The sequence below is a fragment of the Antedon bifida genome, chromosome 1, assembly GCF_963402885.1.
Source record: "Antedon bifida chromosome 1, ecAntBifi1.1, whole genome shotgun sequence".
In the NCBI taxonomy this organism is placed as follows: Eukaryota; Metazoa; Echinodermata; class Crinoidea; order Comatulida; family Antedonidae; genus Antedon; species Antedon bifida.
The window spans coordinates 13,863,426-13,888,050 of NC_136226.1; the positions used below are offsets into that span (position 1 = coordinate 13,863,426).

The 24,625-nt window shown below is 32.3% G+C and overlaps 3 protein-coding genes and 1 long non-coding RNA gene across 5 annotated transcripts; 3 read left to right on the forward strand and 1 right to left on the reverse strand.

The window, feature by feature from the left end:
* Positions 1-31: 31 nt before the first annotated feature.
* Positions 32-13,915, forward strand: LOC144843149 (DNA replication ATP-dependent helicase/nuclease DNA2-like). 2 transcript variants are annotated; one of them, XM_078699876.1, is made up of 29 exons: positions 32-114; positions 279-332; positions 476-680; positions 870-1,990; positions 2,162-2,242; positions 2,513-2,652; positions 3,265-3,333; positions 3,461-3,622; positions 3,980-4,004; positions 4,107-4,169; positions 4,491-4,576; positions 4,731-4,859; positions 4,948-5,071; positions 5,197-5,292; positions 5,630-5,747; positions 6,505-6,667; positions 7,012-7,197; positions 7,528-7,635; positions 7,910-8,047; positions 8,287-8,403; positions 8,778-8,866; positions 9,303-9,404; positions 10,448-10,692; positions 10,901-11,094; positions 11,683-11,887; positions 12,011-12,085; positions 12,226-12,309; positions 12,517-12,699; positions 12,790-13,915. In XM_078699876.1, the coding sequence occupies exons 1-29, from the start codon at positions 85-87 to the stop codon at positions 12,955-12,957; spliced, it is 4,560 nt and encodes a 1,519-aa protein (XP_078556002.1). In that variant the 5' UTR covers positions 32-84; the 3' UTR covers positions 12,958-13,915. The 2 variants fall into 2 exon arrangements, with proteins under 2 accessions (XP_078556002.1, XP_078556010.1); XM_078699884.1 differs by having other exon boundaries at positions 476-662.
* On the reverse strand, positions 13,876-17,762 carry LOC144843375 (cyclin N-terminal domain-containing protein 1-like). Its single transcript, XM_078700166.1, has 8 exons — positions 17,641-17,762; positions 16,952-17,145; positions 16,769-16,847; positions 16,340-16,508; positions 15,691-15,853; positions 15,316-15,460; positions 14,744-14,840; positions 13,876-14,180 (listed from the first exon to the last, which is right to left on the reverse strand). Exons 2-8 carry the CDS (start codon positions 17,124-17,126, stop codon positions 14,061-14,063), a joined length of 948 nt encoding a protein of 315 aa, XP_078556292.1. The 5' UTR covers positions 17,127-17,145; positions 17,641-17,762; the 3' UTR covers positions 13,876-14,060.
* A 726-nt stretch (positions 17,763-18,488) lies between these two features.
* On the forward strand, positions 18,489-21,808 carry LOC144839209 (uncharacterized). Its single transcript, XM_078694555.1, has one exon. The coding sequence runs from the start codon at positions 18,528-18,530 to the stop codon at positions 20,427-20,429; it is 1,902 nt and encodes a 633-aa protein (XP_078550681.1). The 5' UTR covers positions 18,489-18,527; the 3' UTR covers positions 20,430-21,808.
* A 394-nt stretch (positions 21,809-22,202) lies between these two features.
* Positions 22,203-24,178, forward strand: LOC144839309 (uncharacterized). The gene is made up of 3 exons (XR_013611740.1): positions 22,203-22,505; positions 22,927-23,044; positions 23,882-24,178. It is a non-coding gene; the product is annotated as an uncharacterized LOC144839309 (long non-coding RNA).
* Positions 24,179-24,625: the final 447 nt, after the last annotated feature.

A 24,625-nucleotide genomic window follows, 5' to 3' on the forward strand; every position in this document is an offset into this window, starting at 1 on the left:
CCTACATAAACAGTAGATTGCTGCACACAGTGCATTCATTTCTAAATTGAAGCTTTCGTGTTGATAATTGTACTTGCTGTTAGCATGGGTAAACTTTCAAGATCTTCAGCTGTGGTGAGTTATACAAAATCCCAATTATTTAGTGTATACAGTACAGACAGTAGTGTACAGTATGTCTATGTATGTAACTACAAATGTAGACATATGCCTATTTAGAATGAATTCATATCTTTATTCAAATACTTACTGTGTTTATTAAACTTTCTTTAAATTTTCAGGCAAAGAACGCGAAGAAGAGTGGACAGTTGTCGCTGGAAAGTTTCTTTACTAAGGTTATTTAACTATTTTAATTTGTTTTTCAAACGATTTGCACATTTAGAAATGTATGTCATATTTGTAGAATAAAAACATTGATGTAAATTAAATAAATACTTTGATAATTTGTGTAACAGTTTCATCAATTTTGTTTTTAAAGTTTAAGCCTGCTGAGAAGTTAATTGATCAAGAAGCAAATTGTAATGGTACTACGGAAAAGGAAGTGTTAAGCTCTTGCATACCTGACAAAGATGATGAGTTCCTAAACAGAAGAGATATTGTACCATCAACATCCACGGAAAAGCAAGGAGATATGACTCTTTCTGAAAATAAAATAGAAGATGACAGTAAGTCGCAAATTATTGGTAAGCTGATTATTATTATTTTTGATAGAGTGAGTGTGAGCTGAACTAAATGATCTACAGAATAACACTTTATTAGAAATATTATGTTTTTAGACCCATACACATGTTTTATTACATGAATATGGAATGAGTAAATAAAACATAAACTTTGTATATTGTATAATTTTGTCAATGATCTTTTACCTGCAGAAATTCCTAATACCCCAGATCAAAGAGATCCCTCAACTCCAAAGACAAGCCAAGAATGCTTGCTATATCCAACACACATCGTCCCAGAGACGCCAGTCAGTCAGATGAAATCGTCAAGATTTAGAAGTCAAAACCTGGAGCAGACAACTAAAGGAAGAGCGTTTGTAGAGAATGAAAACATAAGGAAACTGCATACGGCATACAAAGAAAATTTGAAAGAAAGTGAATTATTAAAGCAAGAGTTATATAGTGACATGATTGGAATTGAAACTAAGAAGATCCATACAGAAATTGAACATTTACTAAGCAGTAGCAGAGGGGCAAAACTTTCTCGTAGCTATAAAAAAGCAGTAAGAACTACTCAAGTTCCTTCTAAAGGTGCTAATGTATCAGTGTTAGCTGTTCAGAACATTTCAGATAAAATTGAAACCAAACAGAATGTGTGTTGTAATTTAGCTATAGATAATAAAGTTGAAAGTACAACTATCATATTGAATTCCAGTTTGAGTGACGATGATGAAGACTTTCTTAATGCTGGACTTGATGAACTTTTCCAGAAAAGCTCACAGAGGAAAAATGTTCGGTACAATAGATTAAAAAACAATGTTCAGAAGACTTCTAAGCGGAAATATGGTCAAAACAAAGCAGATGTACACGTGGAGGAAGATGGCACTATCAAACCTTTTAGACTTCACCTTAAACGAGCATCAACCAAAGGAATCTCTCCAAATGAAAAACGAAAACCATCAACTAACCTAAGAAATCCTTTTGCCAAAAGTAGTACTTGTAACAAGATTTTATTTTCTGAGAAAAGATTAGAAAATGTAGTTAGTTCATTTGCAGATAATGTTGACAGTGTTTCTGTCTTTAAAAATGCTAATGTAGTTGAGACTGGTAACACCGTTGATAAAGTTGATTGTTCACCTGTTGTAGACGCCACAAAAGTGGCCAATATTGATGATTCCTTTCTCGTAAAAGATAACTCTGCAGATATAGATATATGTGCCAATACAGATGAAGTTAAAGCTACCAACCTGTTAGGTTGCTCCTTTGACACCAAGAGTAAACTTCAACCTGACGACCTTCATACACCAACTAAGAAGGTCAGCACAGCTGAAGACGTAAGTATCCATATAGAATAGTTAATTAGTAATATAATGTGTCTGTGACATACATGATGGTCTTCGGATCGGAGCATACACTCTCAATATTACTATCCTGTAATCACGCTTTATGCCCTGGTATCGGGTTGAAAAAGAACTCACTCCACAGCATTCTTTTACATTATTTAGTTGTTGACCCCCAACACAAAGGCCTTTTTGGAAAGCATGGATAACAGTTGGGTAAAAGAAGATGTAGCTATGGTGTCACAAGTAAGTTGTATACTTATCTATCTATCAATCAAGGAATGATGGGTTATGGAAATAGAAACCACAGTTTTCAGGACTATTGACTAACTGTATACCCCAGATATATGTGTATTGTTGTATTTGCATCATTGAATGCTTTCAAATATTAAAGTATGACTGAGGACATTTTGGAGAAAGTGAATGGACCACACAATAATGGTTTTATTTACACTTGAGAAAAGACAAACCATTGAATTCAAAATTGAATTGAAATACTGTATTTCATTTATACAGGATTCAGATAGTTGCCCTGATCTTCAAAGGACTTTTAGTGACCTCTTTCCATTTAAGGATCAGTCGGCACAATCAAGTGATGAACCAGAATATCCAGATCTGAACCGATACATCGTTGTCAAAGTTGTTGATCAACAATTGTAAGTTCATAGAAATTATTGATACTAAACACAAAATATGTATAGTTTATAAGTTGCCTATACAGTATATCTATTGACATTTAGTAACATTAAAATGCTCATAACCTGGTGATTCAAGATTCAATTTTATTTTGCCAATTAAAATGGAAATAATATGAGTACATTTTCAAAATGTTAAAATGTATATTAATAAAATTATTACTATATACAATATTTATATTATTTAAAACAATCAATATTTAAAAACAGACATGAATACTACAGAGATACAACATTTTAAAAGCAAATATAAGAACATCAAAAATACTATAAACATTATTATTTGCTTCACTATGATGCATATGAACAGACATACGGCAAATAAACATTTAAGAATATAATTGCTATTACAGTTTTTGGGGGGTTGTTACAACACTCCAGAAATGAAATGCATGTTCAATTTTAGGGTGTTGTATAAACACAGCCTAGGCTAAATATAGCTGTACAGTATCTAAGACTAGCTGGAGAAACTAAATTGTAAGTGAAGGTAAAGAGCTCATTGGTGACCAATTTACAGACAACAAAGAATTTACTTAAATGAGATATATTTGTTTATTTTTATTTTCTTTGCAGTCAAAAAGAAGTTCATGTTAAGGCTGAATTAGATGGTGTATTAAAAGTGTGTACTCTTAAAGGAACTTGGTAAGTATTATTTGAGTATCTGTATTTCACTGCAATGTTCATCATCAAGCCTCTGTAAGCATCTGTTTATTACTGTGTCCTGTATATTATTAACTGTAGTCTTCTATTTTCGTGTTTTTTCTTAAAGGAGTCGGATGCCGATATCTGAAGGTATGGTGGTAGCTATTCATGGTACATTTGACAAATCGAATCAAATTGTTGTTAATCAGAGTGATAACTTCATAGTATTAAAACCAGATATACTATTAACAGGTACTGCAATAGCTGGCAGTATAAAATGTAAAAGGAGGTAGGTACTCTTTGATTATTAACGTTCATCTTAGTCGTTCATCTTTCTTTATCCGAGCCATGTAGTTGAACAAAAGAAGTTAACTAGATAGTTATTTTCTAGTCTTAATCAATATTTTGTTGTTGATTCTTTCTTTCTTTTATTTAGATAGATAGATAGATAGATAGATAGAAATCTTTCTTTATTCTGGATATTCATTCAATATTTGTACATTGTTCTTCCTTGAAGTCCAGTTAACACTTACAAATTACAAATATAAACAATAAAAATGGAAAATTATGAAAATTTAATTCATGTTGATTAATTGTAGTTATTATGGAATTAAATTTTGAGTCATTTACTTTCTCCTTTTTCCAGGTCTGTTTTACGAGAAAGGTTTAAGGTATTTTATTTTTTTTGTTCAATATGTTAAAACCATAATAAAATGTAACCTTTAATTTCAATGACATTTTGTTACAACCACATTATATTATCTTGGTTACAGGGTGCAGATTTTTCAAATAAAGCTATGTTATGTGGAACAATTCTACATGAAGTGTTTGAAAAGGTATGTACAAATTGAATTATTTTCTATATTCTATTCTTCTACTATGAAACAACTAATGTTGTTTTAATTGGTGACTACTACTGAATATACATATGTAAACATAGTAGGGAGTTGTAAACGTTAACCAGGTCATAAAGGGTGGAAGTGCTCAATGCAATGCAAAGCAGAATAAAAATATTCACGCTAGTTATAACTTACAACATTTTAATGCACTACAGGCTGTTTTATGCGGAGTACCTGAACGGTCAGGTGCTTTGGCTCTACAGTATATTTAAACATATGCAAGATCATTACCCCTTTTCTTTGTTTTTCTTTTTGTAGGCAATAAGTAAGAAAACATTTAATAAAGAATTTTTGGAGATGACTGCAAAAGAAGTTTTGAGAACACCTTCTATTATAAATGACATGTAAGAAAAGTCTTCCTTTAGGCAAGATACATTGGGAAAGATCATATAACATTAGACAAACTTCAGCAATTTTTAGGCCATGGACCCCATTTGAAAATCGTGGATCAATCACTGACATCAGAACTTTTTTATTGTTTTATCTTGGTTTTTGTAGGTTTAGAATAGGCCTGAGAGATGAAGATGTGCTGCAAGTAGTTGACGAGTACGTTGGACCAATCACAGCCTGGGCTAGAAAGTATTACTGCGCTGTTCCAAAGACTTCATCATCTCTTGATGTCAAATTGTAAGAAACTTTCTTAAAAACCAACTGAAATACTGAATGTAAAGTTTTGTCACCTCAAATTCATGTTATTTTTTTGTGTTTTTTGCAGCCCTAATGAGATGAAGCCATCAAAAAGCTCCATGTGTGTTTCTGAATTGAAAGATATTGAAGAGAATGTCTGCTCACCACGATGGGGTATCAAAGGCAAGGTCGATTTAACTGTTGAAGTCAAGGTAAGGATATTGCAGTAGCCTCTTATTTTAGAGCCATCAGCTAAATAAATAATAGATGAAAAAAATGAATGCAATAAAGTGTATTTGTAATTGATGGATTCACACCTTTTTTTTACATAATACAGATTCACCGCGAAAAACCTCATCAAAAACAGACACTCATACTCCCTCTAGAGTTGAAGACAGGAAGAGAAACAAATTCTATGGAACATCGAAGTCAGGTAAAGTGATTAACATGGTTTGCTGCCCTCATGGTTATTTTCCATAAAACTCTGTCTACACTATCAAAGTTTATGTGACAAAAAATGTGATGTGCCCATATATGGACACGATGATGTCATATCACTACCATATTTGAACACATCACACTTTTTTTGTCAAATTAATTTGATAGTGTAGACAGAGCTTAGCACAAGTATAAATATATATATCATATATAAATTACTTTATTTGTTGTATGTTAAGGTAACTTTTCTAGTCATACTACATTCCATATGTTGTAATGCTGCATTTTTCAAAGTTATTTTATCTAAATAAAGTACGTCTTCCATTTTTCAGTTGTTGCTTTACAGTTTTCTGTTGAGTGAACTAGGTTGCAGTAAAGAGCTTGGGTTTCTATTATACCTCAAAACCGGAGCCATGATATCAGTACCAGCAACACACATGGATAAAAGAGGTAACATTAAAGCCTTATACCGTATCCATCCAAATCATTTTATTACCTCCGCCAAGGAGGTTATATTTTCACCCCTGTATGTTTGTGTGTGTGTGCCTGTGAACAGCCTGGAGGCCGAAGTTTTCATCCGATTCTCACCAAATTTGGACACAATGATCTATGCCCCAAAAGCTTGGACGAGTTCGATTGCGAGAGGAAAAGGTCATAGGTCAAGGTCACAACTAACAAAAAACTATTTTACTGCCTAGAGACCACAGTTTTTATTCGATTCTCACCAAACTTAGCCACAATGATCAATGACTCATCATATAATTACATTTTGAAGGGTCAGGGTCAAAGATCAAGGTCCACAAAAAAAAAGAAAAAAAAAAAAAAAACTCAACGGGACTTAAACCAGCGATCTCAACTGTGAGAGGCTGGATACATAACCATTACACCAAACTCTCATTCACAACTTTGTAGTGTGCAGTTAGCCTATTTACACTTAGAACTAATAAAAAAAAATTTAAAAAATATATATATTTTCCGGGGACATTTTATGTAGGGGAATTTTACAGTAGGCGGAGGTTTGTACCCTCTAGTTAACTATATTTTGATTAATCGTTATCTGGTTATGGTACTTCTATTCAGATTGTTAAAGAATGTAGAATTTCATGATTAACTCGATAAATTAGGAATACCTTCCATTTTATGTGAGTTATTTTGTTTTTGATTATCAAAAAAGTATATATAATATGATGCAAATTTTCTATTCCAGAGTTGATAAACCTTCGCAACCATTTAGCATACTTTATCACACAATCCCCAAGCAAAGGTGAGAATGAAGAGAGCTGGTCTTTACCTCTCCTACCTGAACCAATCCAAGATACCTTTACTTGCACCAAGTGTTCTGAGCTTCATCATTGTGCCCTTTTACACAGGTAACATATATTTTTTTATTATTTTTATTAATAAAAACATATTAATTTCTAATTTTTCTAATATAGTAAATAGATATGATGTATGAAAATGAGATGCATTGTAGTTTCATTTTCACGATGCACCATGCAACTACTCAGCAGCTATTGAGGTTAACAGTAAGCATGCCCATTTCTTAATAACTTTTTGACTCAATAGCTGCACAATCGAATTAACTGTATGTATCACTATGTAACTCTGCAGAATAAAAAGACTCGGAAATGTGCATCTATGTTTGTTATTGCATTGAGTGTGTGCTTAAAAAATAGATTATAAAATAAATATTTTCTAAATTAATCTGTTTCAGACTCGAGTCAAATCCAGTGATTTTGAGTGAGAACATTGCAAATTTCTACGAAGAGAAGTTGGAACATTTAAATGAAGAGGAACTACAGTATTTTAGAGAATGGTTTCTCATGTGTATGTTGGAGCACACTTCAGCAGAAGAAAGAAAAATCAACAGTGAAATGTGGCTGGTTGATGCTTGGAAAAGGTACAGTTTAAATTTTGAGGAAGTAGGGCTAGTGTTTTTAATCTTTATTGCGCAAAAATGTACTGATTATGCAATGTTTTTCTATCAAATGTTTTACCTAAACTTGTAATTCAGAATTATTATTAATTTAAAAAAAATGCAATTTAAAGCTCTCTCTACACTATCAAACTACTTCGACAAAAAAAAGTGTGATGTTCCCAAATAATGGTAGTGATATGCCCAAATATGATAGTGATATGACATCATGTCCATATATGGGCACATCAAATTTCACATAAAGTTTGACAGAGCTTAATACTATAGATTAATATTTATAAAAATTGTTTGCAGAGAACAGAAGGACCAATGCTACAGTGGAATGCTCCTCACAAGTTGCAAACCTGGTAAAAATTCAGGTCAATATTTATTGACATTTAAACGGAAACCACTTCACCCCAGGTTAATATTACTATTATCAATATCAATACATAATCATAAGTATGTTCATTCACTGTCTTTCTCAAAACATATACACAAGATGTTTGGAAGTGGTAGTTGTATTTTGTCATAAAACACATTTTAGAATTCTGTGATCAGTAGCTGAGCATCTAACCCTCTAAGTTACAACTCCAGGTTGGATACAATTTCAATATATTGAAATATTGAGTCATTGGTTTTTAAAAAGCCCAGTCATATACAGTGAATAAACCCTTACTGTTTACTTCTTTTTCAGCAATAAACCTCTTTCAAGTGTGCAATTGACTGTAGGTCAAAGGTTAGCAGTAACTAAGGAGAAAACAAACGAAGTAGCGCTATGTGTTGGATTTATTGTAGAAGTAACTAGTGAATATGTTGTCATAGCCACTGACAGGTTTGTGAATTATTTAGAATTCTAAAAAAAGATGAAGGAAAGATGATATTTTAATTGTTAACAAGTTTAACCATCTTTCTTCAGCCCACTTCTGGGCAAAGGCCTCTCCCAATTAGTGCCAGTTGTTCTCGTCTAAATCTTGGCCATACTGTGGTAACCATCATCACCATATAAATATGTACAAAATATTCTTCTACAGATCATTGATCCATTTATTTATTTTAAAATGCTATTTACAGGGAACTGAGAACAAGAGGTAAGAATGCGATATACAGACTTGACAAGGATGATAGTTACAACAGTATGGCGTCCAGCTTGGTCAATCTTGGAAACTTGATGAAAAATGAGCCTACAAGGTAATATATCTTCAAATTGGCTCACAGTGTCGTCTTTGTTGTCTCTTTTATTTGATGTTATATCTTTAGGCACATGTGGCCAAGGATTACCAATAGTAAATTAATCACTGTCCTATCAACTAATTTGTGAACCAGTTCACCGGGGTAACACTTACCCATCTCGAATGATGAGCTGGGTTCAACTGTGTATACTGGAACTACGGATTATAGTCCATGTCCACCACCAGAACTAGGAGCGAGTCAGCCTCGAACCCTTCCGATATTGTTCGCTCTTTAGGTATGGTAAACGGTGCCCCTGCCTTAACCACTCAGCCATTGACTTGTATATGAATACATATAACAGTTGTAGAACCGGGTTTGGTTTCTCATTACAGTTCTCATATACGACAGCTTATATTGGATACTAAGCAACCAGGCTTTGAAGATGCTCCTATTGGTCTGCCAACCAATGTCCACGCTAAAGGTACACATTGGCTTGCTTACTATATTCTTAATACTCTAACCATAAACATATTTATGGAGCCTAGTAGGTGTAATATTTAATTCTTAATGTAGTAAATCAAATCATAACTAGATGCAGAGACAATATCTGGCACCAAATTGAGTGTCACAGAAAATACTAAAAAAAGAAAGTCTGAATAGTACCCTAATTATTAAAATGGAAAACATAATGTACAGCACATGATAGGTGTGTTATAATATTAACATATCAAGAAGTAAGTGGACATCTTAGTGTTTGACTGATTGAATTTATAAGCTTAGAAAATGAAAATTTAAATGAAATTCAGAATTGTTTCAAATCCCTGTAAGATAATTATCAATATTTATATTTGACATAGTAGTTAAAGATGTATAATTGGTTGGAAAGTGGTTATTAACATAGTTTTACTTTTCTTTAGTAAAAGGAATCCTAGCTGACTTAAATAAAGATCAGAGATGTGTCATTGATAAAGTACTGAGAAGCAATGATTACACATTGGTTGTTGGTATGCCTGGAACAGGTGAGTAGTCAATACAATTCTTAAAGATGTATTGTCCCTTTGTCAAATTCCAAAAAAATAAAAAAAAAAGATTTGGAAAAAAAGTGGGTCATTTTGAAGTATCATAATAGTTATTAACTTTCACCAAAAATTAGTCAAAAAAAAAACCATTTAACTGAAATACAGACGGATTTTGGTTCAAAAAATAACTTTGACTTCCAGTCAAAGTTTTCGATCAAAACATATCTCATAATGCAACACGCTTATATTTGGCTACTCTGTATGCATAATCATAAAACTTCCTCGCGATCTGTGTGAAAACACCTTCTCAACCGTGACGAGTTCTAAACAATCCTAATTAGCATCATGCATAATGTATACTCATGGTTTAAAATCTTTGTTTACTTTCGCTCGCGACGATTTTCCAGACGAAATGTAATCAAATTAATTTAGCTGTTAATTACGTAAAATTGTTGTTTTTTGCTTGAATTTTCGACTTAAAGTGAATAACTTTAATATTACTTTGATATGGCCAATTTAAATTTAGAATATTTTGACCTTCATTTTTTTGTGTTTCAAGGGACAATACATCTTTAATAAAATGCTTGTTTTTGCATTTTACTTAAAGACAGATTACTGTATGTAGAAAAAAACACATTGCATATGTAGAGCAGTAACACAATCGGAATAAAAAAGCTTATAAATTCTGTTTTGTGTATTATATTATGTTAAAAATGTTAAATGTTAAATGTATTTATTCTGGTCCTCAAGCTTAACTGGAAACTGAGAATATTCCGATTATATTATATTAGTATAAAATAAAGTTTATGGTATACCGTGTGTTTCCAAAAAAGTAGAAAATAAAGTTTGTTATGCTGTCATAACAATCAATGTTATATACCAACCATAAGCTCTGTCTACACTATGAAACTAGTTTGGCAAAAAAAGTGTGATTTTTTTGTCACATAAAGTTTGATAGTGTAGACAGAGCTTTACTTTACACAATATTTTATAATAATGTTTTGTATTTATAAATATTTGCAATTCATATATTGTATTTGTAGGCAAAACAACCACCATTGTTGCTTTAGTGAGAGTACTCATGTATTATGGAAAGTCAGTTTTATTAACAAGCTATACACATTCTGCAATTGATAACATCTTACTAAAGCTGTGTAAACACAACATGGAGTTCATTCGCCTTGGTCGATCACTTAGCATTCACCCAGATGTACGCCGTTTTTCTGAGGAAACTGTTGCGAAACAAGCTAAGGGTATTGCAGAAATTACACATATTTACAATTCAGTGGTATGTGCGTCATTCCTGATATTTTAAAATTAATTTATTGGTACTTTTAAAAAAGTGGAACTGTGCATCCAAATTGGAAAATCTAACATCTAATAAAGCAACAATTTATAATAAATGCTTTGGAAGGATCACTTCTATCTAACTACTCTAAACATGATGTGCTCTAATACTTGATCCTTATACTACCATCTCTATATTTCTCTTTCAGCCTATTGTAGCCACCACCTGTCTAGGAACCAAGCATGCCATCTTCTCTCAACGCCACTTTGATGTTTGTATCGTTGATGAGGCTTCCCAGATTAGCCAACCAGTTTGCCTTGGTCCATTGCTGCTAGCTAACCGCTTTGTTTTGGTTGGGGATCATCATCAACTTCCACCACTTGTTCAAAGTAAACATGCCAAGTATGTGCTATTATGGTTTTAAGTTAAATGTAACAGCAAGATTAATGAAAAGTACAAAATTACGTCAGAGTAGGGCAAACATCTGTCCAATTACTCAATTCCTGACACAAAGCTACTTTGCAGTAGTTAAATACAATTAACAAGATTAATGATATTCAATATCACTGCTCTTAAAATTAAATTAAATTCAACTAATAATAATTTGTCAAAGTAATTGTAATGAATTATTTTAGTAATTTTCAAATTGCAAGTAACTAATGATTTTTTATTCAAAAGTACTGATTTAAAAGAATAAATAAAAGAACAGAGAAATACTTGTACATTTAACACTTCCAATACTGGAAACCCTTGACTATGCTAATATATATATGCTTTTCTGGAAAGTTGGGTATTCTGAATGTGTTTTTAATAATTAAAAAAGAATTTTGGACATTTTGGACCTCAAAAAAGTACTGATTTAAAAGAGAGTTTGGTATTGAGAAAGTTGAAAGATAAAAAAAACAACTGCACATGAAGTTATATATCACAATTTAATATTTTTAATATTTAAAGTTTCAATACAGAATGGTGTTAAATGTTGTTTTACAGACTTCTAGGAATGGATGAGAGTTTATTCAAGCGTTTAGCTACATCTCACCCGAGTGCTACAGTGTCATTAACATTCCAATACCGAATGAACTTGGAGATTATGAAACTGAGTAATATTTTGGTGTATGAGGGTGCTCTTCAATGCGGATCTGACAAAGTTGCAAGATCTACTTTAAGCTTAACAAATTGGGATGCTTTTCGAAATGCAAGTACAGTGTGCTTTAAACTATAAATAAAATTAATTTCAATTAAGTTGATGTGATGTGATTTGTGTTTACAAAATGTGTCCATCATTTACATAATTTATTTGTGGTATGTTTATTGTTAGAAGTCTAACCAGCCCAAATGGTTGCTACAATTGTTGGATCCGAAATCTACCGTTAAGTTTTTGAACATGGATGATGTAAGTATAACATTTTATATGAAGTTTAGTATTATTTATTATTACCTTCATTCAATATTGCACTGGACACCAAAACATTTGTTTCAATTGTTGCATTTGGTTAGAGAGCATTTTTAATTATTTGTGGTCTTTTATTTTAGGTTGAAAGCGATGGTCAAAGTTCATATAGCACCAATCAAAATGAAGCAAATGTTATGATTAAATTAGTAGATGGATTGCTTAATGTAAGTGTTTATTTTCTATAACCATGATGGCAATAGTTGGCATTATGTTACAAAATTGTTCAATAATATGAAATTTGAAAATGATCTATGTGGATATAGACCAGACTATACCTTATTGTATTGTTGGATATAAGCTGGGTTTATAAACAAATGTTGGTAGTTTTTCTTATAATTGATGGTTTGATGTTATTTTTTGTTTGTTTAAAGTGTGGTTGTAAGGGTACAGATATAGGCTTGGTGTCACCCTATAGAAACCAGTGTTTATTAGTTAAATCAATGCTACCAAGCCTAGCTGTAGATGCTTCCCAGGTGGAAGTAAACACTATAGATAAATATCAAGGAAGAGACAAAGAAGTTATTGTTGTGTCATTTGTCAAAACTGCCACACAGGTTAGTGTTTCTATTTATAATATTGTTATGGTCAGAGACTTCATTAACTTCCTTCTCTCACTAATAATGCACTCACTTCTTACAATTCAGGGCGAGTTGTTACATGATATTCGTCGTTTAAACGTGGCATTGACTCGGGCGAAGAGGAAGCTGTTATTGATCGGTAGCTACAAGGCATTGAATGGGTACGAACCATTGCGCAACCTACTCATTCACCTAATGCAAGACAAGCTAATAACTTCATATTCAGACGCATAATGGGAGGACCATGCCAATTCAAGTTTGATATGTTTTATAAAACAATACAGTACCACTAATTAAATATATTCCCAAAAAATGGTATATTTCTACATTTTTATACAAAATAATAAAAACCAATTATAGTTAGATTTTTCTATGACCAACCATAAGTTGGTATTTATTTTATTAACAATTAAAATGAATTAAGTAGATGGAAATCCAGGATCTAGATAAATGCCAATTGCAATATTTTTGTCCATAGATAGAAACTAGAATCTCATTTTTTTCAATAAATTGTGACCTTAAAAGGGTAAACTTAAATCAGGTTTGTATCCTAAGAGATCTCTCTTCTCCCACAGACCTGTCAGAGCAGTAAATTGCAAAATTCACATTAGTTTCACAAGAAAATTGGATTTAAATTTCAACCCTATTTTTATCCAGATTACTCTCTAATAAGAACAAAATAAATGCCATAGTTTTAACTTTGTAAATTTATTTTCAGCTTTGTACCCGATACAACTTCAATTGTTCTAAATAATTAATATATATATAATTAAAATAATAACGTATGTATAAACGTGGAAATAGTATTAGTACTTGTATGTCTAATAAGAAATTTATTGTTTAAACATAACTAGTTTAAATTTATTGAATTGTCAAGGGATATTTGTATTCATTTCCTTTAGGTTGAATGTTTCCCACTACTCAAATGAATACTCTGTATAATGATTTCCTATAAATAGTTTAAAATGAATAGTTGCACATAGAAATTTAGTATTTTGCTTCTTGCACTTTTTATGTATTACTAAAAAAAAAAAATTGAATTATACAATTGTAATATAATTAAACATAAAACTATTCATTTTGTATTTATATCTTTAAAAAAAATTCATTTATGCATATGCATTAAAAAAATATTTTTGTCTGTACTTTTTGTTATTCCTGAAATTGTTTACAGTCAATAAATAGGATAATATATATATATAATATTTTCACTTTTATGTTTATAAATCTGTCATGTAATATTTATTGTTTGCCAAATTGGGTAAGTAGATCTTTTGTTATAAATATAAAACAACCTGTCTGATTTTTCACATCATTTACACATAAAACCCATACATTTATTTGGCACTGGTCGGTGGATCCTTTTGTGAAACTACATAATTACGCACTAGGATGTCGGCAAACATTAAAATGTCTAGAGTACAGATTCCGGTTATCTTCTCTAGATGATTAATGACCTAATGAAATGAAATGGAATTCATGTCGTCAAGAAAATGTTTGGTGAATTTAAATTGCAATTATTTCCAATATTACTATTCAAATAAAGATTAACAATGTACACATTATGTGCATTTATATAGAATGCAGCTTCTATTATTATGCTGTATTTTAAAAAGGTAATAACCAACCACCAATCACCATTCATTCCCAGAGGTATAGTCAGAACATCAATTGCAGGGTGGCACACAGAGCAAAACAGCAAATAGGATGTGGGTGTTTGCTAACTGGATGGATGCTAAGGCCACTAAGGACCATAAATGAAGGTAATAACTTGTTTATCTTTGACTTACACATTTCACTACAATTTAGTATGAATTGAGTATCTTGGTTTTACCACAGTGTAGGTGGACAGTGTAATCATTTGTTTCACCCACAATTACATGATAAGGTCTGCTGCAGCTGAATTTTAAATGTAGCTTTATTAATAGGCCTACTGTTTACTATATTAATGTTTGTGCTCCACCCTAAGCTATAAGCTATGCTAATTATTTTTTTTTTTATTTTATAATTGGAAGCTTACTTGATCACTTGTACTTTGATCTGCAACATATGATGATGCAGCTATAACAGCAACTGCAAACAACATTAAATCATTCTCAACGGGTACAAACTTTATCCTAAATCAGTAAAAAGAAAACAGACATCAACAAATACGAACTGCAACAAACGGACATCAACAAACGGACATCAACAAGTACCAACAAATTGAAACAAGTATTTGGAAAATCTCAAACAAAAATGTGAGTTTTAGGTTTATTTATTGGTTTTTATAGCAATTGCTTGAGGGTTTGAATGAACCCCGCTTTTTTAACAAAGTGTCCTTTTTAAACTACATACTGACAACAGAAGTGATGGTAAATATGCTTAGCTCAATATGATTTATTTAAAAACAACCTTGTAAAAATCCTGGCTACAGGCTGGTGTATTATGTTCTTGTTTGAATACCATTATTTCAAACATTGTTTATGCAAAATCACATGATTATTAGATAATATATGTTTTCAGTTGTGGGGTTTATCAAAATTTGGATAGATAATTTTAAAGCAATACAATCTTTGCTTTAATCAATAAGGCATTCATTTGACACTGTACCTGTCCTGTTTGTATATACATGGTTGACCAGTAGCAGTTAAAAATAGTTGTTCATAGATAGATTGTCTTCTTAGATATGCTAGATCTATTATCTGTATACTAATATGATGCAGAGGTTTCATCTCTACTCCGTGATCATTATGAGCTATTTGGTAAATAGAGACAGACAAAATTAGAATTTAACCTACTGTCCTGGAAAAATAAATTAATACAGAAATATATTTGTACTGTATTGGAAAAGTATCATTTGTTCTTAACATTTTCATTTTTTCAATATCTTTATAACAAAAACACAATAAAAAATGAAAACAATATTGTTTAATGTATATAAGGGTTTCCTATTAGCTTAACATTAGTTGTCAATACTGTACTTACCAATAACCTCTAGAATGATTTCCACATATGTTATTGGTGAAGATGTACTGATTTCATACTGTAATGTCTTAAGCACACACAGCTCAGACTGAACAGTGTTGTCCATTGAATAATTAAGTCCAAAATCATGCAAGATTCGATGGCACCTTTTAGCTGTCAAAGACTTGAATTGGTAGAGTACAGTATGCAATTAATGACAATATATTGTAAATGGCGCACGCAGGCATAGTTACATTTTTTTTCTACGGAAGTGATTAACTTGATTAAAACAGCGAAATGACCTATTCAAAGTCTTTTTTTTTATTAATCTTCATTTTTCATGTTTTTATAATTTGTTTTAATAATGTCATAAATATCTTTTATTAGTTTTCTTCAAATTAGCATGCATAAACTGGTTTATTCATTGTGTAATACAACAAACACAAATGTAATACAGTATTAATCACAAAATAGTCATTCCTGTGGTAAAATTAGCAGTTCTACACCAGGAGGTGCTCTAACTTGTGTTATATAAACTTGCTCAGATATGCTGGCTGAATAAATACATTCAATTTAGCTAAATGTCATTCTCCTTAGTAAACTAAATTTCATACAAAGAATCTTTGAACCACAATCATTTCAGCTTTCATTATCACATCCACTGTCTTACCTTAAAATGTGAGCAAAGTTTACTGGCCACTTGAATGCATGATAATATTCTTAATGTCATTTGCTTCATTAATCTTTTTATTATGTTCTGCCAGTCTTGTTTCTTGTGGGTGTATGTTGGACTGCTCATTACATATTCATATAAACTCAAGACTTGCTTGACCATAAATCTAAAAGATAACAAAATAATATTAGTGTGCAAGGTTGAAATATCTGTGGTACTGGGTGGTACTCCTCTTCAAATATTAATAAATATAAATAAATGTAGTAACAAATAAGAATCATTTTACTGAAGGTGATTTAAATTATAATATAATTTAAATCACCTTCAGTAAAATGATTCGTATATATTTCATGTTATGTAATCATAGTCATTGGAATAAATTTGATATTGAAATAAGAGTAAGAGAAAAATATTTAATAAATATACCTGTTGAATATATCTACGGCCAAATATCTTGCTTCAGTAGGTTGTTTTAGCTTTTCACACATAAGAAAAATAAACTCAACTAAAACAAAGTAAAAGATCAATTAATTCTTGAGAATCACGGTGATTAACATTATGTGAGCACATCCTTAACTAGGTTAATGGATTTATAAAAATGTTTCTTACCTGCTTTTTTCTGGTTTTTGAAGCAGTTTTGGTTATTTATGCCATCCTTCAATTTTTTCTCATTTTCTTTTGCCAAATTTTGTAGCATCGACTCCAACACTTCTGATGAAACACTTGCTCCTTTGTGATTGAACAATGGTTCTGGTGGAGTGGCAAATATTTGAGATGCCTTCATGTTTCATGAAATTTCGATTCTGTCATAGAAATAATATTAAAAGAAATAATTCTAAATATACTGTACTACTAGGCCTCTTAGGTAATGTGGTTCTTACAGTATGTTAGGCGTTCCAAATGTGTTTCATAGTTTAATACTAGGGGCCTAGTTAGAAGAGGCCTAGGCTAGGACACAGTAGCTAGTAAAGTAGGTCTAGGTTTGGCCTAATCTAGCTCTAGGTTTGGCCTAATCTAGCTCTAGGCCTAGGCCTAGTGTAGAAGTAGGTAGCCTCTCATGACCTCTAGCTAGGCATGTCATAGCTCTAGGCTAGGCCTAGCTAGCTAGGCCCTAGCTAAGGAGCCAGGCCTATGGTACCTCAATGCATTCCCATTAATATTCACTGTAGCCCGCCAGGCTAGGCTTAGTTAGGCTACCTTGTCCTTTTTAGGCTTAGGTTAGGCCTCTAGATAGCTAGGGCTAGACATATATTAATGCTGACATAACCTAAAATAACGACTCCTATCACCGAACTTACATGTACAATTCAAATATTATATAATATAATGGTAAAAAGTAACATTTTAAATAGGATTTTTAAAGAAATAAAAATTAAATGCCAATCGACTGAATGTTCCGGTTGAGTGAGTTTTCTGTGACTTCCAACCAATCACGTTAATCTATCATTCAGCCAATCGTTGATGAGAAACCATCTATATTTCGTACAATATTCATAATAATTGATTAGGCCTATTATACTGTAAATAAAGGCAGGTAATTAGTTTCTTATCAACGACGAAGATGAATCTACCGTACTAACGTGAGAATAGCATATACAGTAACTACAGATGGTAGATAACTTTAAAATTAAAAATAACGCTTATGCATATAGGCCCTATAAATATAAAATGTACATACATAAATTAATTATATTGCTAAAAATTGTATTTTTTTGTATAATTGTTTCACTTAAATGTTATCAGTAATCATATAGGCCTAGGCCTGTCACATGAAATTCTTGTGATCGTTCAAAATGAAAGCGTTATAATTTAATTACAGTATTTCAAATCTTGACATTTGTTCAATAAATAACCCAGTATTTGTTAGACATTAAATGTGTTTCCATTTTGAAATATATAATATAAAACTCTGTTATACATTGATTGTGTGAAAAAAATACACCTATTTTGAATCAAATCTCGATAACAATGGCTGACAATTGAATTGCGTCATGTTTACGTCATTTGTTTGCTAATTCATCATAATATTTTGGCATTTGTAACTACAAGCTAGTGAAACGGAAGTTACTCATAACCGTTTTTAAAATTGGAGTTTCCGACGCACTTAAAAGTCTTGTTCCAAATATATGCGATTTCATTAGCAAGCCTGTTTTTCAGACTCAACCTTGTCTGCTGTTAGTCGAACATGGCTAGTAATGTTCTTGCAGACCTTGCTACTGACTTTCTTGAATGTTCCATTTGCGTTGAACTTTACCATGTACCAAAATTGTTACCATGCGGACACACATTTTGCCGAGAATGTATCAATAAATGGATAGAAACTCAAGGAAGCCGCGCTATATTCTCATGTCCAAAATGTCGCACTGATACGTTTGTTCCAGACGGTGGCTTAAATGCATTTAAAGATGACAAGTTTGTCTTGAATTTGTTGTCGTTTCACCGAGTGCAAGTTGGTATCCATGATGAAGTAGAGTGGCTGAACTGTGCATCGTGTTCTGAGCAAGTTGGCCAATCCAGCTGTAGTGGGTACTGTCATGAATGCAAGGGTGTCATCTGCAAAACATGTGGACAGCATCATAAGATGTTGGCGGCTTTGAGAGGTCATACTGTTGTTGACGAAGAAGAGCTTAAAAGCAGTAATATTCAAGAGTTATATCAACGAAGCCAACCAGAGGAACAATGCTCTCAGCACAAAGGAGAAACAAGACGTCTTTTCTGTCAAACGTGTGAGATAATCATTTGTCAGGTTTGCTGTCTGATTGCACACCCGCGCCCAAAACATTCGGTCTCTCCTGTTTCTGAAACGGCAGATAGAGTGAAGAAGGAACTGACAAAAGACCTTGATTCTGTTTGTCTAACAATGAAAAGAATTGAGAAGAAAATGGAAGATGCCAATCATATTAGAGGAAGATTAACATCTAAAATTGATTCGTCAAAACAAGCTGCCTTTCGGCGATGTGAAGAAGTTATTAAAAAGGTTAACGAAGAGTTCCATTCGATTATTAAACACATCGATAAAGTTGGTGGTAATAGATTGAAAGTTATCGATGCGTTTGTCGATAATACAAAATTAACTCTGGGAAAAGTGAAAGGTAGTTATCATCTTGCGCAAAGACAAGTTGACCTTTGTACCGATCGTGATATCTTGATGATAGGACCAGAACTTAGGCAGATGAGTAAGAACCTAAAAGGAGAAACAGTTGGTGAAGTTGATTCTAATTTTGGGACCATTGTATTTGAATCTAATAAGATTGAAATTAATCCACTACTAGGAAAGCTGATAACAACAAGCTATAGGTGGCGCCTTAAGAAAACTTTCGGCCAATTAGGAAAGAGCAAAGGCGAATTCATGTGGGCGTATGACGTAATTGTCACACCAGACTCCGATATCGCTGTCTGTGATCCAAAATTGAAACGAATACAAATTTTCAATGAGGTTGGAAAATACAAATTTTCTCTTGATGTTGGAAAAGATGAAAAAGATGGCACTAAAGAGCAAATGAATGTATCTATTACTAATGATGATAAGTATATTGTTGCCCAGAGGAATTCTAAATGGGTTAAACAATACACGTTTGACGGCAAGTGTTTTTGTAAATTTAGTCCAGATGAAACACTAGACGGACGATATGCTTCTCTCGAAAGCGTTTCTGTAAGTCCTCGAGGTTTGATCTGTATTGGCCAATCTACACCGATAGGTACAGTTTATCTTCACGATAAAGACGGAACTATTATCTGGAAGCGTAACTACTCTCAACCGTGGTTTATTGCTTTTAATTCTCTTGATCAAATTGCTGTTAGATCAAAAGATGGAATCAATATATTATCGTCGGAAGCTGGTGATATGATTAAGAAGATCACAATTCCGATAAAAGAATTTGATCTTAGAGGAGTTTGTTTCGACAGCAAAGACAATCTATACGTAGTTGACAACAAAGGAAAAACTGTTCATAAGTTTAATCAAGAATGGAACTATTGTGGGAAAGCTGTGATTGGTTTGAATGATCCGTATGGAATAACGTTTTCAAATGAAGGCCGGATGTACATTTGTGATCATGATGACGTTAAAGTGATGGAATGGTTTTAATATCAATAAACTATAAGAGTATATTATACTATACTGTTTATATAAATTCCCAATATACACAATACACGCTTACGGTTTACTGTTCCCTATTATTATTGCTGCTAACCTTGATTGTAATAATGGATTGTAATGAATTTATTCAACAAACATATATATAATATAATATATATACAGTATGAGAAATATATGATTTACAATGCCCATAGGCGTGTTCAGCATGGTGCATGCTTTCTGCTATTATAACGTGTGCTGAAATAATGAATTACAGTGTATATATTAAACTCTATGCAATTAAGTCCCTTTCAATTGCTTATTTTTATGTTTACATGTTAAGACATTGACAGATTAGAAAGCAATCGGTTGATATGATTTGGGCGTCAATTAAATATGGATTATTAATTACAATGTACGTAAGTTGAATAATAACAAATAGGCGAAAGGTTACAATACTATTAAGCCTGGAATAAACAAAAATCGCTTTCTATTGTTGGGTGTCTCTGTTTTTAGACCAGCAAAGATTTCAGTAAAAATGTCAACAATTTGATCATGTAAATATGTACCGTATATCTTATACTGTTATACAGAGGAAGGCAACTTTATTTGTATTTCTAGATTTAAAATTGATAATCTATTCATGGCAATCTAATGTTAACAACTAATATAAAGACATGACACCTAGATAATTAGATAATCACTGTAATGTTTTGAAGAAGGAATTGGGATAATAATTTTGGTCGATGTTGCTTTAATTTAATCGCGTGGTTACGGATTGGACCCCATTGGAAATAAGTTTACTTTTTTGTCGACTTAATGGGTTATCCAGGTATTCTTTTTATACATTGTATATTTTAACTTTTATGTATGAATATCAAATAAAATCAATCAATCAATAATCACTGTATTTTGGGAGGAGATGGAAATAGGATATTGGGTCCAGATTCTCTTGAATAATAACTGCATTTTGTGAGGATGAGATTAGAATAAGGTGCTCGATGTTGTTTTAATAATCACTGTATTTTGGGAGGATGGGATTAGGATAAGTGGCCTCGTTGTTGTTTTAATAATCACTGTATTTTGGGAGGATATGGGATTAGGATATTGTGTCCTGATTTCTCTTAAATAATCTCTGTATTTTGGGAGGATTAGGATTTGCTTGGATAATCACTATTTTGTGGTTGATAAAATCGGCTGATGTTGCGTAAATGGTATTTAATACGTTTAATGTTTTATGTTGCTTTAGGTTATATATTAGGCTTACTATGTTGTTCTTTAGAAGAATTAGATTACAATAGGTACGTGGTTTTTTACAAGGTTGCCTGTAGCTTATTAATTTTAAGCAACACACCAATTTTTGAATAAATACTATATATTATTAAGAATCGCAATATTTTCATTCATGATTGGTTTCAACAAAATTAAGCAAAAACATGCACTGAAAGCAGCAAATGAATCGCTATCGTACTTAGATTAAAATTACATTATAACCTTAATGATGTTTCGCACAATGTAGATGAGAGCATTATCATAGAGCATTATCAGAGAGCATGAATAAAAGCCATTTTTGTGTGTTAATTATAGTTGCGGTTAACATTTCCTAACTACACGGAAATGCTTTTCAATCACTCTTTATGGCAATGTACGTACTGTAATGATAAATTGTATTGCTCAGCCTACATGGAAAACAGCCCTTTGATTAGAAAACCTTCAGTTTCTCATTAAGATGTATAACATTATAAGATGTGCGGATGACGCAGATCAAAACGTCCAGTTAATAATAATAGCTAATAACTGTTCACAGTATTGGAAAGCACCGCTCGGCATTGTTCTCTGTAATTCGGATGCCTGAAGAAATTACGACTTAAGGCTTCTGATTATAGACTAATAATGATACTGTAATGCATTTAGAAGTGTACTATCAATTTCATCGTAATTTGCGTGCACACTTTATATAAGTTCATTTTCCTTTTCTATCCGATGTAGAACGATGCCATACTATTAAGATCGTAAACACAGATATTTCCGAAGTCATGTTAACTGCGATGTTAACTGTTTTCACTGCGATCATTTTGTTTACAGGTAAGGCGATCACTTTTCATAATTACTGTTATAAGAACGGAATTAAAAGAATAAATTGTTATGGGAAAACCCAAAATAAGTTGCGGATCATTATAACAAAACTATTAATTACTATAAAAACTATTAGATAATATTTGTCCTACCATTGCATACAGTATATTGAAATTTCCGCTTTGGATGATGAAATCGTTTATTTAAAAAAATCTATTCGGGTGAAATAGAACTATGCGTTTTATTACGACATGCATGAAAATCCTATTGGGCCTTTTTTCCACTTCTTCTTATTTCTTATTTAATATTAACGACTAAAATGAAGTATATAAGTAGAGTAAACAAATTGCTTCAAGAACGAAATTCATACAAAGAATATTGCAATATTTCACTAAAATATTCCACTAAACTGGTCCTACTTTCTTTCTAGATGGTGCTTTAAAGGAGCAAACATTTACAAACCATGAAGTAGATTGTGTATGTTCCTTTGACCCATGTGTGACCAGCAGTGGAAAACAGGTTACTTGCGATAAAGATGCATTTTGTTCGTAAGTTATATATACAGATTTTGTTGCTAATATAATGGGGCTTAGAGGGGCTCTTTCGCTCATCCTAATTGGCTTACCCAACGCATTGGTCTAAAAGCTCGGTTTCCACTAGGACGCAACGCAAGAAACGTAGACACAACGCAAGCGAGTTGACCAATGACAGTTCGAATAATCCTCCCAAATCACCTGCGTTGCGCATACGTTCTTGCGTTGCGCCCGAGTGTGAATCCAGCTTTAAGAACACAGTGTGTTGAGCGCTGTATATCGCACTCGTCGTTGACGACAGTACATTTAATTTATAACCGGATACATAAGTCACAGTGACAATTTTACAACCCTTATTATTTGATAAGAAGACGAATTGCTTCAATCCCATGTCCATGTTCATAGTTTTTCTGTTTATTGCAAGCCTTAAGGCAAAACTTGACGCGACGATAATTTGACATTCAGACGTATAATAAAGTAATTTTAAATCGATACATCAATGGAAAAGAGAAGGATGGGATTAAAATATCCTATTATTTCTTGTATCGTTACCATAAACATTGGCCAGCATGAAATTATGAATGGCCGTGATTTATTTTGTATAATGTATATAGAAAGCTATCATCACGTTAATGGGAAAATATATCGGGTTAAGGACCAAAGTTTGAATAGTAAAGCTTGGTTCCCACTAGGACGCAACGCAAGGACGTTAACGCAACGCAAGCGTTTTGACGAATGACAAGCGACAGTTCGAATAATCCATCGCTTGTGATTGGTCAACTCACTTACGTTGCGTGCTAGTGGGAACCAAGCTTAAGATTGTTAAATTAATAACCACAATTAATATTCTAGGCCTGTCTGCTGCTTGGCTGTCTGTGTACCAAATGATTATCCGTGGCCCGACATGCCTCTTGATCCGTATTGGTGAGAAGCTATTCAACATCAAATGTTTTATTGAACTAATAACTAACATTAATGAAAAGAGTATAAAGAATAATGCCAATATAACTAGCTTATCATGTGTTGTAATTATCAAAATGAAGAACTACAAATGTACGATTGTATAAAGACATTTCAGACATCATACGAGACGCTTGATAGCGTTATATTGTATTTACTTCACACAGTTCACACTAATTTAAAGTTTATTTTTCACAGGGATTTTTTTAAAAAATTGGCAAATTTTGACCGTTTTAAAATTCAGTAATTATTATGCGATAATATTGCCATATATGCACATATATTGTGTTATCATCATCTAATAGAGCCATAGTAACTAGTTATGTAAAAAAATAAAAAGGTAGAAATGTGGCCATTTTTCTAAAAAAAAATTTAAAATGGCCTATTTTCGACCCTTTCATTTTTCGACATAACTGGTTTCTATGGCACTATAAGATGATGTATGATCATATACAGCAATATTATCGCATAAAAATTGAATTTTAAAAACTTGATATTTTGGGCATTTTTCGAAAAAATCCCTGTAGGCCTACAGGGATTTTTCTTTAAAAAAGGCCAATTTTTTACCCTTTAATTTTTCGACATAAATGGTTTCTATGGCACTATAAGATGAAGTATGATCATAAACAGCAATAT